The 17,354-nt window shown below is 40.3% G+C and overlaps 1 protein-coding gene across 1 annotated transcript; it reads left to right on the top strand.

Moving 5' to 3' along the window:
- The first annotated feature begins 9,145 nt into the window (after positions 1 to 9,145).
- On the top strand, positions 9,146 to 10,075 carry LOC118835753 (vomeronasal type-1 receptor 1-like). Its single transcript, XM_036742998.1, has one exon. The coding sequence runs from the start codon at positions 9,152 to 9,154 to the stop codon at positions 10,073 to 10,075; it is 924 nt and encodes a 307-aa protein (XP_036598893.1). The 5' UTR covers positions 9,146 to 9,151.
- Positions 10,076 to 17,354: the final 7,279 nt, after the last annotated feature.

Genomic DNA, 17,354 nt, shown 5'->3' on the forward strand with positions numbered 1-17,354 from the left:
CCCAATTCTGATGGCTCAGCCATGTCCTTCATAGCAATTGGAGAAGCCAAATTGGTAAGATTCCCTTTATGCATTAGTCTCAAATAATGGTTCTGTCTTTTCAGAGGGAGAGAGTATGAACCAGGGGATGGAAGAAGATAAGGAGTCCTTTGAGCTGGATGTTTGCTGGGGAGATGGTAGACAGGTCACTATGCAAAAAGCTCTAGAATCATTCTAGGATTTTATCCCAGAATCCAAGAGGAACAGGGTCCCGGCAGGGTCCCAGCAGGGTCCCCTCCTTTGATTCCTGTGGCCCCAGATCAGGTCTGGGTCAGACACTTGTGATCTTTCTGGCTCTCCCTCCATAGCAGGGGTTCCCAGCCTGTTTTTTGTGTATCATGGACCCCTCTGGCAGTAAGGTAAAGTGTGTAGCTCTCCAGAATGATGGTTTCTTGCCCATGTTCATAATGGAAGGAAATGCTAAAAATCTGTTAGAGGTTAAACAAAATAAAGTTGGAATTTTTCTTCTCATCCAAGATCAAGGACCTTATCTGAGTCCCTGGATTCCATAGTAAGAACCTCTGATCTAAGATTCCTTTCTTTTCTGTTCCCTAAGAGCTGCACAACTTTTTATTTGTTTCTCCTCTCCCTGCCCTAAATCTCTCCATGATATTCCCTCCCTCTTTCCGCTGGTATCAGTTAGGTCAAGATCATCTTAGAATTCTCAGCATTTTTTGTTCCTTATATATGTATATATGTATGTTCCTCCCATGTTACTGGGCTGATATCCTATTCATTTCTTTTTCTTTCTGGACTGGGCTGGGGGGTGAAGTCCTTACCCTCTTACTTAGTCATTGGATGCTGATTTTTTGTCATCACAATAGCCTCAGGGATTGGCTGCTTCCCCAGCTTGCACCCTCCATTCTTCTCCTCTAGGGCCTTGGGAAGGTAATGTACTGTCTGAGTCTCCATGGGAGCCCTTGAGCTGTGATGTGATCCTTCATAGTGAAGGGAGGAAGCTTCTTGGAATTTAATGACCTGCCAGAGTTGGACCTTGTGTTCAGAGTATGGTCATGGGTTTAGGATAAGACAGAGTATGAAATCCAAGGTTCTTATCCCAGTTTCTTTATTTACCCTGGGACTTTGTACTGTTTCATTACTCCATAGAGCCTGAGGGATGAGCTAAAACAATTTGGGGTGTGTGTATGTGTGTGTTGTTGACCTGAAACTTTGGTTAAAGGAGGCAAACAGGCTAGGTGATATGTAAATTCATATTGTTTATTCCCTTAAAGCTAGCAGAAGGCATACATGTATGGAGCCAGATGAAATCTGACTGTCTGAACAAAAGATTGAGAAGGGTTAAATACATTTTAGAACAGTCCCAATTCTGCATGTCTGTGTCACTCAAATTTATGATCTCCATGTATGTTACCATGATACAAGAAAAGGACTTTTCTAAATTGAATAGGTTGTAAATACAATAAGATAAGAGAGCTGACAAAGTGTCAATTGAAATTACAACCCAGGATCTCTGGCATTAACATGCCATAACATAGTATGTGTCCACGAAATATTGAGATAAGAAAAAAATCACATTATTCAAGATAGTACCTGAGGTTAAGGGTCTCATCCTTAATGGTCATGGGCAGAGGAAAGAATGCTCTTAGGTCAGCCCCATCTGGCCTTGTTGACATAGGATGAGGTATTCTCTGAATTTACTCAGAGAACAAAGAGGCCGTTAGGTCAAGTAGTTCAGGCTCTCTCCCTTATTGAAGTTACTAAATTGATATTGAATGATTATCAGTGTGTGAGAGAGAAAAGAGAGAAAGAGTGCATGAGGGGGGCAGAGACAAAGAGCCTGAGACAAAGACAGATGTAGAGAAAGAGGGAAACAGAAAAAGAGAGAGACAGAGAGGGAGACAGAGACAGACACAAAAAAAGAGACACAGATAGAACCAGAGACAGAAAACAAGCTCATTCTTTTGCACTATTGCTAGCCCCTGGGCAAAGTGCTATGGATAAAAATACAATAAAACAAGATGATCCCTACTTTCAAGGAGCTTATATTCTGATAAGATCTCTTAGGTCCCTAGTAAAGAGAATTTGAACAAAGTAGGGGTAGGGGACAGGGGTCATGTTGATGGTGAGGAAGGAGAGTACCCTTGAGAGTTAACTGAAGTAGAAGTGAAGTGAGCATGGCTGAGTCTCCTAAAATGGTGATCCTGCCCAGAGATTAGCCAATAGAGAGCTCAGGTCACAAAGTGAAAGCATTTCCCAGTGAGTAAGACTCCTTGCATGAATGTGGATCTAGATGGTGCGGTGCATGAAGCATTGAAACTGGAGTCAGGGAGATCTGAGTTCAGATCTAGCCTCAGATACACCCTAACTGTGTGACCCTGGGCAAGTCACTTAATGCCTGCTTGCTTCAATTTCTTCATCTGTAAAATAGGGATAATAGTCACACCTACCTCCCAGGGTTGTTGTGAAGACCAAATGCGATAACAAATGGAAGCGTTTAGCACAGCACCTGGCGCACAGTGAGTGACATGTGTATGTTAGCTACTAATATCATTATTACCTCACAGTGAAGGAAGAAGCACTTCTGCCAAGCAGGAAAATATGATTGCAGAAGGATGAGCCATTCCTCAAAAAGCATTTGTTTAGCACCTAGCATGTGTCAGGCACAGTGCTAAGCTCGGGGGACACAAAAAAAAAGGCAAAAACCATTTCCTGCTCTGAAGGGAATGGGAAAAATATATGGGAATAGGAATGGGAAAAAATTGGACGAAAACAACTATATACAAACAAAATATACACAGGAGAAATAGGAATTCGTCTTAGAGGGAAGGCACTACTTTAAGGAAGATTGGGAAAGGCTTCTTGTAGGTTACCTCAGACTGAATAGAGGGGAGAGAAGTCAGGAGGGGCAAATGAGGAAGGATGGAGTTCCAGGCATGGGGCACAAGGAGCAAAAATGTTCAGAGTCCAGAGATGGAGTATCATGTGTGAGGAAAAACAAAGGGGCCAGTGCCACTAGTTGGTAGAATGTGTAGAGGGCTGGGGAGGGAGTCAGGTGAAGAAGACTGAAAAGGTGAGAAAGGGCAAGGTTATGGATGCCTTTTAAATCTGAACATAGGATATTATATTTAATCCGGAAGTAAGGAGGAGCAATTGGAGTTTGTTATATAAGGAGAGGAGTGTCAAGGTCAGAGATGCCCTTTAGGTAGAACATTCTGATAGCCCAGTGGAAGATGAACTGGAGCATGGAGACTATTGAGATAGAAGACTAACTGACAGCCATGAGGTGATGAGGATTTGTACCATTATGGGTTCAGTGTTGGAAGAGAAAAAGAGCAGTATATAGAAATGTAACTAAAGAAGGAAGGAAAGACAGAATGGGGTAAGAGACTGGATATCGGTGAGGCAAGATTGATGGTGACCATGAATATGCCTGTATAGCTCAGAATCACAAATTATAAGAGACTCTCTGTATAAAAGGCAGAAGTATAACATTTATTCAGACACCAGAGGATCAAATCCCAGAACTAATAACCTCAATTTGACATAGCAGTAACTGTATTCCAAAACCAGTAAGTCCACCTCAATGTAACAGCAAGGAGATTAAAACACAGTATCACAGCAGGGAGCCAAGCCATCCTGTAACATTCCCTTCTTCTAGGGCCTTCCCATAAATACTCACTCATGAATCTAACTGTCTGCTTGTCTGTGTCCTGTCCTCCCACAGTTCTGAAAGCCCTTGTGGTTCTCAGAGCCTTTCCTGTTCTCTCTCTGTCTCTACATGTCTCCTTCTCTTCCAGTTCTCCATTCTCTCTCAAAGTTCTCTCTTCTTGTCAAAGTTCTGTCTTCTTCAGAGCTCTCTCTACTCTGAACTTAATGGTTACCCATAGGGTACATATACCCTGTCTAGGGCCCTGGGGCTTAGCACCTACTTAGCAAAGGGGGTGGGGGGAGGCTGGAGCTTAGTACCTAGAAGCAAAAGGGTGTGGGCCTGCCTGCAAACAAGCCTTACCTAATCAAGCTTCCCTTAACTAGCTCCACCTGAGGCCCATTAAATGTTGGTGTGGAATGGGTGGGGGGAAGTTCTTGAATCACATGAACACTACAATATGCAGGATGAGAGAGAGCACAGAGCAAAAGATGACACTTAGGTTGTGAGTCTCAGTGACTGGGAGGATGGTAGAACCCTCAACAGTAATACAGAAATTTGGAAAAGGGGAGGGTTTGAGGGAAAAGATAATGAGGTTAGTTTAGGAAATGTTGTCTGAGCTGTCTATGAGACAGATTGAAATGTCTAACAGACAAAGATGTCAGACTAGAGCATAGGAGAGAGTTTAGGCCTAGCCAGATGGATCTGAGAATCATCAACATAGAGATGAATCCTTGTAAGATGATGAGATCACAAAGCAAAACAGTGTAGAGGGAGAAAAGCAAAGCACCCAGCAGAGCATTTGGGGGACACCAACCATTAGTGGGCATGACCTAGACGAAGATCTGGGAAAGGAGACTGAAACGAAAAAGTCAGAAAGTTAGAAGGATGGCCAGGAGATAGACACGGCACGGAAGCCTAGCGAGAGGAGATTATTGAGGAAAAGAGGGCAATCGACAGTTTCAAAGTCTGTATAGAGTTCATGAAGGGAGACCATGGGGAGGAGACCATTAATTTGGACAACTAAGAGATCACCGGTAATTTTGGAAAGAGAAGTTTCAGTGAAAAGAAGAGGTTAGAAACAAGACCATAAAGAGTTAAGAAGATAAGAGTAGAGGACAATGATTGTGCATATGACCATCTCAAGGAGTTAACCACAAAAGAAGACATGATAGTGGGGATGGGAGGGTTGAATGAATATTTTTAGTGGTTAGGTGAGAAATGAGCTTGTTTGTAGGCTTTAGGAAGGCAGCCAGTAGAGTGAAAAGGGGAGGAAATAGAATACTTAAATAACCCTATCTTAGGAAAAAGAAATCGAATGAGCTACCAACAAACACCCTAAGAAAAAATCCCCAGGGTTTTTACAGAAAGTGTCCCTGCTAAAGGCCTCATATCTCAAATATGTAGAGAAATGAGTCAAATTTATGAGTACAAGTCATTCCTCAATTGATAAATGGTTAAAGGATATGAATAGGTAGTCTTCAGAAGAAATCAAAGCTATTTATAGTTATATGAAAAAATGCTCTAAATCACTATTGATTAGAGAAATGTAAATTAAAACAACTCTGAGGTACTACCTCATGCCTATCCTATTGGCTAATATAACAAAAAAGGAAAATAATGAATGTTGGAAGAGGTGTGAGAAAATTGGGACACTAATGCAGTATTGATGGAATTGTGAACTGATTCACCCATTCTGGAGAGCAATTTGGAACTGTACCCAAAGGGCTATCAAACTATGCACACGCTTTGATCCAACAATACTACTGCTAGGTCCCTATACCAAAGAGATCAAAAAGAGGGGAAAGAACTTATTTGAACAAAAATGTTTCAGGCAGCTTTTTGGCAAATAGTTGGAAATTGGGAGAATGTCCATCAATTGGGGAATGGCTGAATAAGTTGTGGTATATGATTTGTGATGGAATATTATCACGCTAGAAGAAATGACAAGTAAGATGATTTCATAAAAACCTGGAAAGACTGACATGAACTGAGGCAAAGTGAAGTGAGCAGAACCAGGAGAACATTGTACACAGTGACAATACTCTATGATGATCAACTGTGAATGACTTGGCCGTTCCCAGCAATACAATGATCCAGGACAATTTCAAAGGACTCATGATAAAAAAAAATGTCATCTGCCTCCATAGAAAGAACTGATGGAATCTGAATGCTTACTATTTTTCACTTCATTTTTTTCTGGGTTTGTCTGGGTATCGAATAAGAAAATATGTTTCGCACGATTGCACATGTATAGCCTATATCAAATTGCTTAACTTCTCAATGAGGGGGGAGAGGAGAGAGGGAGGGAGGCAATTTGGAACTCAAAATTTTTATAGATGATTGTTAAAAATTTTCTTTGCATGCAATTAACAAAAAGTGAAATACTATTCAAAAAAGTTTAGTGAGACAAGAGATAATAATGGAGGCAAAATGCTGCAGAAGATGAGGTGGCATGGGATCACTTGGGCACGTACTGGGTTTTAGCCATTGCTAGGAGGGCCACCTTTTCATATGAATCAGGGTTGAAGGTGGAAATAATGGAAGAAGGCATCTGAGGGATGTGAGATGAGGAAGAGGGCAGAGGAAGGAGTTCTCTATAGATGGCCTTATTTTTTTCTTTTTAATTTTTGGTGAATAAGTATGATATAAGATCATCAACTAACAGAGTGTTGGTCATGTGTGTTTTGGGTAAACTTGGAGAAAGATGAAAAGGTTTGAAGCACATACTGCTGCGAGTGAAAGAATGAATTGATTAGACAGGTATAAAGAATTGCCTTGCTCTAGTGAGAGCCCAATAAAGTAGACCTAGTAATTATAGTTTTGTATCATTATCCAACCTCTTTCAGCAGCAAGTCAATAGGAGCAAATATGTTGGTTGATGAGAATAACACAAAGCTGGTGTTCACCAAGGCAGGACTAATACTAGCGCTGCTGGGCAAGGGACTAGAGAGTAGAGGGTAAAATTGAGTAAAGGGAGTAGAGGATAGAGGATAGAATTGAGTGGAAACAATTCACTAAGAGGTCAATAACGTAAGGAAGGAGAAGAGTGTAGCCATCATCATTCGACTCAAGCCTTCTCAGCCAAAGAGAAAAGCAAAGTTTACTTCACAACGAGTAGTCTTGCGAAATCCCACCATTTGTGACACTAGTTTTCACAAGCAGGTGTGTTGGTAAGCAAAATGGCCTTTGTTTTCTTTGAGTAACTCAGTGTATTTCATTAAGCCTTACTGGGTGCTAGGCCCCAGGCCCAGAGCCCTATTAGGTGTGGAACCTATGTGGGTGTGGATTGGTGACTGGGGTGGGGCCCAAGATGGGGCTGGCTAAGGGGAGGTGTTAACTCCAGAGCTATGCCCTATTGGGTGTTAACCTAATCTATGTGGATGTGAACCTCCCAGGGTTCTAAGGGGAGGCGCCGACTCAAGAACCAATCACCAGAGCCGGGGCTCTGGTCATTCAGACGACGCTTGATGATGTCAAAAACTCTATAAGAGGAGAGAAGACGGCTTGAAGATCCCTTCTCTGTTGGAGCGGCAGCGGTGGTGAGCGTGACTCTGGGCCAGCCCTTGTTCCAAGCTCCCGGGCTGAACCTAGATGTTAGTAACTATGAATTGTATTGGGTCTGTCTGTTGATGTTTGTAATTTGTTTGTATTTTATTTTGAAGTTCAGGGTGCTGGTTTTTTCCCCTGAACTAAATGAAGGTTCTGAAGTTCAGAATGCTGGTCTCTTCCCCTGAAGTAAGTGAATGAATCTGTATTTGGTCTGTCTGTTGATGCTTGTAATTTGTTTGTATTTGTTCTGAAGTTCAGGGTGCTGGCTTTTTCCCCTGAACTCACTGAATGCTGTCTGTATGCTGGATTAAAGTAAACTTGTCAACCCCTTTCACCGTGCTTTCCTTGGTTAAGCAGATCAAAAGAACCTGTGCTTTCCCAGTGTGCCGGCAGCTTTCTGGGTGCTGGCTGTGGGTGGATTTTACACCCCCACAGAAGCTGCTAGCCTGATTGTTAAAACAGCAGGCTAGATTCAATCTGAGGTAGATTAAATGTGAGCACCTTCATGGAGGCAAGATGTAACTTACATACAGAAAGATTGTGGGAGGGATCTAGGATGGCCCTGGGGTGACAGGAGGAAGGGTTTAGGGAGGGTCTTGAGGAGGAGTCTAAGGAGGAGCTTGATGGACAGGGTGAGGTCAGACTCCAGGAACCAAGAGAATGGGATTAAAAGTAGCTGAAGTAGCTGAAGGCTAACTGGACATAACAGACAATGTAGGGCTGGGCTAGTTCAAGGGTAATAGATTTGGGTATAGACACTTTGATAGGATCAAGGCTAGAAACTAGCCAGACAATGGAGAGCTCGGCTAGGTTAATAGTAAGATTTGGGTCTAGCAGTAATGAAAAGCTTATGGTCTAAGGCAAAAGCCTCATCAAGTGGGAAGGTTCAAAAAGAGTTCAAGGGGGCTCCCAGATCTCATACCCCATCAAGAAGAGTGAGAGAAGGAGAGCAGCCAGTGTGGGATGTGGAACAGGGTTGGCCAACTGCAAGCTGGTGGTTCAGAATTACTGAAATGTGGAGGATATGAGGTAGTTAGGTCATGCTGTCCACAGATTACTGGGTCTGGAGTCAGGGAGACCACAGTTCAAATCTAGCCTCAGATACTTATTGGCTGTGTGATGCTAGACAACTCATTTAGCCTCTGTCTGCCTCAGTTTCCTCATATGCAAAAAATAATACTAGCACCTATCTCCCAGGGTTTTCATGACGATCAAATGAGAATAATATTTTTAAAGCACTTAGTACAGAGTTTGGCACAAAGTAGGTGGTTAGTCAGTGCTTATGTCCTCACTCCCTAGTTGAAATATACTAACCTTTGAGGAAAGAATCCAGGCATTACATCGGTGACTGGGAAGAAGTCTATTGAAGGAAACAGGTAATTTGACTTTTCAAGATCCTCTTTAGATGCCCAACCTCCTGGCAGGTAATGTGGAATCCTATGGGATCCAAGAAGCTTGTTTTACAGCAGACAGTAGGCAACAACAGGATAGACTGTGTAAGTCTAGAGAAGAAGCAGGAGTGATAACTGAAGTGGTCTGAGCCAGGAAGGGTCCCCAGATTGCTTGATAAGGGCGGGATTGTAGACAGCAACTCTACTGGCCAGAGATGATGCAGAATACATTAGTAAGGCTTCATGAAGAGTAAGACAGGGTCCAGTGGCCTGCATTTGGGGGTTACTTGGGGAACTTTGTGAAGTCTCCTTAAACAAGAGGCCAGAAGTGTGTATGAGCAACTGGTAGAGTCTCCTGACAAAGACACATGGTCAAACTGTGGCAATAATGTGTTCTGGAGGTTGGTGCTGGGGAAAATATCTTCGTTTTTCCTTTGGGCCCAAGAGATATATTTATATAGTAAAGTGACCTTGTTATGGTAATTTCAAAATCTGTTTGAAGTCATAAACATTAAATTTCCATACAGGTTCATAAAGTTATCCAAAACATGACACTAAGAACATGAATCCAAATGGCATCATCCTGAGTATCGTCTTCTTTTCTCACACTGCAGTCGGGGTTCTGGGGAACGCCTTCCTAGTTTGTCTCTTCTTCTGTATGTTCTTCATTGGACATAGACTGAGGCCCACAGACACAATTCTTGCCCAGCTGGCTTGCTTCAATTTCCTGTTTCTTCTCTCCAAGGGCATCCCTCAGACAATGGCAGCTTTGGGCTTGAAGAATTTCTTGGATGACAATGGGTGTATAACTGTCTTCTATCTTCACAAAGTGTCTCGAGGTCTTTCCCTCAGCATCACCTGCCTCCTAAGTGGCTTTCAAGCCATCACCATCAGTCCCAGCAGCTCCAAGTGGGCAGAGGTTAAAGCTAGAGCCCCAAAGTACATTGTCCCCACCTCTTCCCTCTGCTGTGTCACCCATTTGCTACTCAACATCATTGTTTTTGTGAAGGTTAAAGACCCACAGAGCTCCAGAAATAGTTCAGAATTGCATGATTATGGATTCTGTTCTGGTTTAGAATCCAACAAAGTTAGAGATGCACTTTTTGGTGTTGTGGTCTCCCTCCGTGATGCTGTGTTTGTGGGCCTCATGGTCTTTGCCAGTGGCTACATGATATTGCTTCTACATAGACACCACAAGCGAAACCAGCACCTCTACATGACAAGCCTTTCCCCCACAGCTTCCCCCAGGGCCAGGGCCACCCAGTCTATCCTGCTGCTGGTGAGCACCTTTGTCTGCTTTTACTCCCTCAACTCCATTTTGATTTCATACATGTATTTCAGAGAGCCAAGACTCTGGTTAATCCAGTGCTCTGCCTTCCTTAGCATCTGTTTCCCTACGTTCAGTCCCTTTGTGCTGATTAGTAGTGACTCACAGCTTCTCAAATATTACTATGATCTTTGGGGAAAGAAAGTCCCACACCTTTAGTTTTTCTTTGTACCCCCAGTCCTTGGCACAAAACCTGACCCATAGTCCATCCTTAATAAAGATATGTTGACTGACCGACAGATCAGTCTTTATCATCAGAGCCCTTAGGATTTGGAAAATGTTTTACTTGTTTTCATGTGGCCCAAGTCAAAAACACCCTCTGCCACTGTCACTCATTTCTCCTACCTTGGACCTCTAGAGCCAAACAAAACAAGTTTAATTTCTCTTGAAACTGATAAGAGGCTCACTACCTTGTCTCCTTAGGTCTACTGTAATCCAAGGTAAATTCTTTGGTTTCTTCAACTGGTCCTAATATGTAATAGTATCTAGGTCCCTCTGTATGCTAGTGACTGCCTTTCATGTTTAACCCACATATAGGAATTTATATTTATCCCTGTTAATTTTCTAATGATTTAGCTTACCATCCAAGAATGCAGTGGATACCACTAAGCTGGTAGGGAGATCAGCCAACCTGACTATTCCTCTTTTACTTTTGGATTTCAGAGAAGCTGATTGGAAAACTTGCCCTTCCCAACCTCCACTCATTTGCACTCTTCTGTGAATGCTGCCATGTTCTCTTGCCCCGTCAGGGAGTGTTAGCCTAATTATCAAGGAAATCACTCATAGAGCTTGCCTTCTTCTACTTGATTATTGGTGTTCATCCTTTCAAGATGAGCCTCACAGAATCTCTACATTATCATTATTTTTTATAAAAGCATTGAATCAGAATGTTAATAGAATCATAGGCATGTTTAGATCAAAACAAGAAGCAGGTGCATGATAAACTTTCACTTTAATTCATGCTCTGATCCAAAATCTTAAACAGGGTAGACAATATTTCTTCAGGTTAGAATCTATTCCCTGTGTCTATCTAGATCTTGGCCAGAGGATAGAAAGAATTATTCTCTGTTCATAAACATCTCTTATCTAACCAAAAGGAGACCAGGACACATGCAGTTAACTTATGGCTGATTTAGAGAGCCCTGCAGTACCTTGGAGCCCTCTGAGGCTGAGTTGCGCTTATAGGCAGGGCAGTAGGATTCTGGTTCCATGGCTTCATGTATGGCTCCTTCCCAAAAAATTGCAATAAGAAGTGCTCTCATTCTCTTTCTGAGTAAGGGAGAGCTGATTGGTTTATTCAACCTTCTTTAAGGTAAGAGATAAAATTCCCCATAAATTTCAGTCACTGGCCTCAGACTCATTGTGGAAAGACTTTGAAAACTGCTGGACGAAGTGAACATTTCCTTACAGGAGCTCTGTTCCAACTTCCTGAGAGATTTTGTCGCCCTCTGCATCCTGTACAAAAGCCTCAATTTACCTGGAATAAAAATGTTCCAGTTACTTTCAAGAATGAGAGAGCATTTCAGCACGTGTCTATGTGTTCAAGCTCTGACTGAGCTGTCCAGAGAAGGGAGATATTGTGGATGGTCATTGGCTTCAATCATTTATAACAAAGATGAAGGTTGAGGGAAATCTAAAGGAAAGACTTGATCTTTGAATAATTTCCTCTCTCTTTTACTGCCCATAGACACTACAAGAGAACTGCTGTTTCATTTCCTATAAACTGATTTTTGGGTCCACCATGAAGAGGCAAGGGGAACTCAGAAATAGATGAAAATATATATTTAGTTAGGGAGCCCAACATTTGAATTGTGAAAATGGAAAATGATACTCCTTGTTATTCTGCATCATTATTAATTATTGATTGAGAATTCTATCAAAAAGACAGTTTCAGTTCTTTATGTTAGAGTCTTTGTGATAGCTTGACTTCTTTATAAGAGTTTAACTTCCCCATTTCTCTGGGCTGCAACCTGAACTCAATAACTCTTACCCTAGAGAGAGAGGAGGGAGGATGAGTGACTGTGGCCATAAGATGTTCTGCCTGGTCACAAGCCTAGCGCTGGACCACTCTGGTGCAGGGAGTTGCCTAACACAGAATTTTCCCAAGGATGTTGACTAACTCTGTGTTTTCCCTGTTGCCTGGACTTTGGAAACCCCCTTTTGCAAATCAGAATGGTTATGTCAAATGTAAGCCCACACTACATCTTTACTCCACCTCTACTATCGATCAATCACCGAACTTTAAAAAGACTTCTCTGTCTGCTCTAATGGATCCTTGACCAGTGAGGGACTTGGGAATCTCACTTTATTGGCAACTGATGGCCTTGGTAATAAAATGGTAATGGTCAGAACTTTGTGCCTCAGTTTCTCTTCATTGAAGATTTTTGTCATGATGACTGGTGACCCCACATGGGATCCAAGTGAAGGTATCCAGTTCCTGAGACTTTCTGTCATAAGAACTCTTCTTGAAAGACTGTGCTGGAGGCTGAACTCCCCAAAGACTCCAAGCTAAATTTTCTCCAAGGAAAGGTAAGCCCCCACTTTACTGGGGAAGATTTTATTCCCTTGTCAGGATCCCCATGCCAAGACCACCCCTCTCTTTTGCTCCCTCTTTTTACTATTAGAAGATACCCTGTTTTCCAGAGTGAAGGCAGCAAGCAAGCTGTTCCCTGAGCTTGACATAACAACAATCCTTTGCAGCTCACCTTCTGGATGATCTCAGCCACAGCAGAATCCCAGAATTGTTTCACACCAGCACCAGGTGGCCCCTGAGCTCAAACAAGCAGCTGCAGCACCCACATTCCAGTCATGAAGCCCTGCTATGAATCAAACTTGTCTCACTGTTGCTGTTACCCCTCTTCGTCAGGGCTACGGCTCACTGTATATCCGCTAATATAGAGAGAGATTTGCCCACATGAGAATGGGTCTTCTACTAGAGGGAGTCCTGGCACATGAGTTTAACCTCCCTTTTCTACCAGAATAAACAAAGCTTTTTGCTTATGACCACTGTTAGCTCTGCTTTTATTTTCTTTTTCAGAGGTAACTGTAGTTGTGATAACCCACGTGCAGTAGTGACCTTCACGCCCTGTTTGTCCTCATTGAAGGCATCTGACGACATGGCTGAAAACATGATGCTAAAAAGCATGGGAGCCAGGACACAGCCTTGTTTCACTCCATTGGTGACTGGGAGAACTTGAAATCATCATCCATTATCCAGAAAGTGTGCAAGCATGAACAAAAAATAGTAATTAGAGTAAAACTCCCGGGAGGTGAAGTAAGTCTGTAAGTCAGAACTGAAAAATAGACATGTTTGCTATTGAGCCTTAAAGTAATGTCAGGGAATTACAGAGGGAGCTTAGTTCTCTGCTTGAATTCGCTCACACAGCAAGAGCAGTCCGCTCCATTTTATGATCAGCAGGATACTCCCAAAGCAGTTTCCATTTCTCAGTCTCTGAGTCTGAAGCTTTTGAGTGACACTATGGAAATGATTTAATTGAGTGTTACAAATTCTTTAAAAGGTATGTTTAAAAACTGCATTTATAGGGAATGACAAATTTATTACAGGATAAAATGTGATTTTTTTATTAGAAGGCAGAACAGGAAAATTTTAGACCACCTTCAGTTTTCTCTCCCAAAGAATAAAAATAAGTAAAATTGAAATGTATTTACCCTTCTGTTGGTTACTGCTTTCAAACAACCACCTGAAGATGTGAATTGGCCATTCCACTGGGACTCCCGGTTTGAAAGAGAAGCCCAAAGTTCTGCTAGAGAGAGAGAGAAAAGCTTGGTTAAAAATAAGGAAAAGTGAGTAAAACTGAATAATTTCACGTGAAGACTATAATGAGTTAGGGTAAAAAAAATGCAAATTGGTCAGATTTAAATGATTAGATGAATATTAATTGTTCATGGGGGCAGAGCTATATAATAACAATGACAATTCTACCTAAACTAATCTACTTATTCAATGCCATCCCAATTAAATCACCAAACAAGTATTTTATTGAGGTAGGAAAAGGTAGTAACAAAATTCACGTGGAATGACGAAAGGTCAATAACATCAAAGGAATTAATGAAAAATGTAAAGGAAGGAGGCTTAGCGGTACCAGATCTTAAGCTGTATTCTAAGGCAGTAATTATCAAAACTATCCGGTACGGGCTAGGAAATAGGAAGGTAGATGCAATGGGATAGAATAGCACACACACAATTTATAGCAACAAATAAATATAATAACCTTGTATTTGACAAGTGTGAAGACTTAAGCTTTTAGGATAAGAATTCATTATTAGGTTAAAATTGTTGGGAAAACTGGAAAATAGTTTGGTAGAACTAGATAGAGAAGAGTATCTTACACCATTTACCAAGATAAGGTCAGTGTGGATACCCGACCTAGATATAAAAGGAAATATCATAAGTAAATTAGAATAGAGAATATATTACCTATCAGACTTATGGTTAGGAGAAGAATTGATGAATAAACAAGATATAGAGAACAGAGTACAACAAAAAATAGATCATTTTTATCACATTAAATTAAAGAGGTTTTGTACAAATAAAGCCAATGTAGCCAAGATTAGAAGGAAAGCAGAAAATTGGGGGAAAATTTTATAGACAGTTTCTTGGATAAAAGTTTCATATCTCAAACCTATGGAGAACTTTATCAAACTTACAAGACTATGAGGCATTCCTAAATTGATGAAAGGTCAATGGATATGAACAAGCAGTTTCCTGGTGAATAAATCAAAGTTATATATATTCATATGAAAAAATGCTCTAAATTATTATTGATCAGAGAAATGCAAGTTAAAACAACTTTAAGATATCATATCACACCTGTCAGATTGGCTAAAATGATAAAAGGGGGAAATTACAAATGTTGGAGGGGGTGGAAAAATTGGGACACTAATACACTGTTAGTGGAACTGTGGATCCAAACATTTTGGAGAACAATCTGGAATTAAGCCCAAAGAGTTATAAAACTGTGTACACACATTTTCCCTGTGATTTTCCCAAAGTGATCAGGGGGAAAGGAAAATAGTCTATATATTTTAAATTATTTATAGCTGCCCATCAACTGGGGAACGGCTAAACAAGTTGCAGCATATGCACTCTAAGAAATTATGAGGAGGCCGATTTTAGAAAATACATGGGAAGATTGGCATGAAATAATGTAGAGTGAAATGAGCAGAACCAAGAGAACAGTAAGAACGATATTGCTCTGAGAATAACTGCAAACAGCTAAGCTATTCTGAGTATTAGAAATATTCAAATCAACTGCGAAGGACTCATGAAGGAAGATGCTATCCAGCACCAGAGAAAGAAATGAGAAATAAAAGTATGCATAGTATGGTTTTACACTAGGTAGACAGGTATATTAGATAGATAGATAGATAGATAGATAGATAGATAGATAGATAGATAGAGATAAATATATACCTGTCCCAGATGGTGGCCTTTGCTAGTACAGGAGTGAAAAGGAGGGAGCAAGACAGTTCACAACTTAAAATGTAAAAAGAAATAAATTTAATTTAATTTTAAAAAAGAAAACAGGAAATGGACTTAGCTTTTGAGTGATTTGAAAGCAAATAGAGAAAAAGTTTAAAGTCTTAGAGCGTGTCAGAAAATTAGTCTCTATCAGAAACCTTTTTTAGTGTAATGCCTGTTAATTCTAAATAATAAATGAAACTTTAATAAAAGCAGATACTATAATCAGGAAATTATTATACTACAAAGCAGAGGATATTTCTAAGGCAAATCATCATTCCCAAAGAGGCAGATTTTATTATAGATCGTAAAGGAATCCGTTCTACTCTCAAAGAGTTAGTAAAAGTGCTGTAAAGTCTTTAGGGAAGACTATATTGTTGCTGTGAGGGGGGTTTCATTCAGTCATGTCCGACTAATTGTGACCCCGTGGACCATACTGTCCATGAGGTTTTCTTGGCAAAGATATTGGAGTGATTTGCCATTTTCTTCTCCAGTGGATTAAGGCCAATTGAGGTTAAGTCGACTTGTCCAAGGACACAGAGCTAGTAAGTGTCCTAAGCCAGATTTGAACCCAAGTCTTCCTGACTCCAAGTCCAGCAATCTGTCTACTGAGCCACTGAGCTGCCTCCAAGGCTATATACTGTCAAGAGGTACTGTTGTTTAATTTATAGTCACAATTGTATTCCAACAGTTGTAATGTTCCTATCACCTTTCAATCTCAGGTGATTTTTAAAATTAAAGCATATTCTAATTATTATCAGTGAGCCCAGAAATCTATGATCCTGGAAGTTAATGATGGCCTTGGTGAAAGTGAAGATTTTAAATTGTTAACATTAGTCATTATATATACTTGATTTAGTTGAACCCAAATATCAGTGTAGTATGATAAGGATTTCTGTTCATTTAAAATCATCAGGAAATTCATTCCTCTTTTGATGAGAGACAAACCTAAAACTCCCAAATGCTTAATTAGATACTCTACAGTATTGGAAAATATCAGAAACTTGGGAAAAGGAAGAGGCAATTAGGAAAGAAGATCTTTCACAATCCAAGAAAAATGTTTCTTTACACATTTAAGTATCAGCACCAAAATGGTAGTTGCTTTTATACAGTACTATTAAATTGTAAATTGAGAAAACAATAAAATGTGAAGAAAATTATTCAATATTTGATTTAGAATACATAATGAAGTAGGTAATAATAATAACACTTGTGAGAGGGGTATCAGAGACACTTTGAGGTGACAATATCTGGGATGTTCCTGTGCCATAGATGGGCTCTGACTGATCTCCCAGGTTATTGCCACATCGACTCCTTTTTGAAATATATGGATAAATATTCTCTAGCATAAAAGAGGAACTAGGAGGCACCTTAAACTTTGCAGTTGTGCTGAGTGAGTTGTATTTGGGTTTATTTGGGTTTATCATTTATAAAAAGTATGTGATTGTAACCAATTCTAATGGCCCAAAAGGCCTCAAGGAAACTGGATGAACTATGCATGTGTAAGTCTTTCAAAACCCCCAAAAGTGACAGTATTGTGTAATAGAAAATTGTACAGAAAATTCACTAGAATGAAGATTAAGTTTGTAGACAATCTTAGATATAATTGGACAACAAAGACTCGCGTAATTAAGCAAATTGAAGAAAGTAAAACAGTTTTGATCCCACTGAATATAAAAAAGATTTGGGGAAATTTTAGAGAAATGTCTCTTTGACAAGTACTGCATGGCTCCCCCAAGTAACATAAGATTACAAAAGAAATTTCATAAGACTTTGAAGGGTTAAGGGAACACAACAAATACGCATTAACTAACTGATTTGTTCTGGTTTAAATGCTTGTGCTAAAGGTCTTTGTAAAAAAAAATTAGTTTTTTTTTACAATTAATTAAATTAAAATTTAATTTACTAATTTAAATCTACTAATTTAAAATTAGTAGATTTTTTGCCAAGATTGCA

This window comes from Trichosurus vulpecula, chromosome 2 (genome assembly GCF_011100635.1).
Source record: "Trichosurus vulpecula isolate mTriVul1 chromosome 2, mTriVul1.pri, whole genome shotgun sequence".
Lineage (NCBI taxonomy): Eukaryota > Metazoa > Chordata > Mammalia > Diprotodontia > Phalangeridae > Trichosurus > Trichosurus vulpecula.

Bases quoted from the DNA above. Each gene is read 5' to 3' on its own strand.
- LOC118835753 (XM_036742998.1), top strand. From the start codon at position 9,152: ATGAATCCAAATGGCATCATCCTGAGTATCGTCTTCTTTTCTCACACT.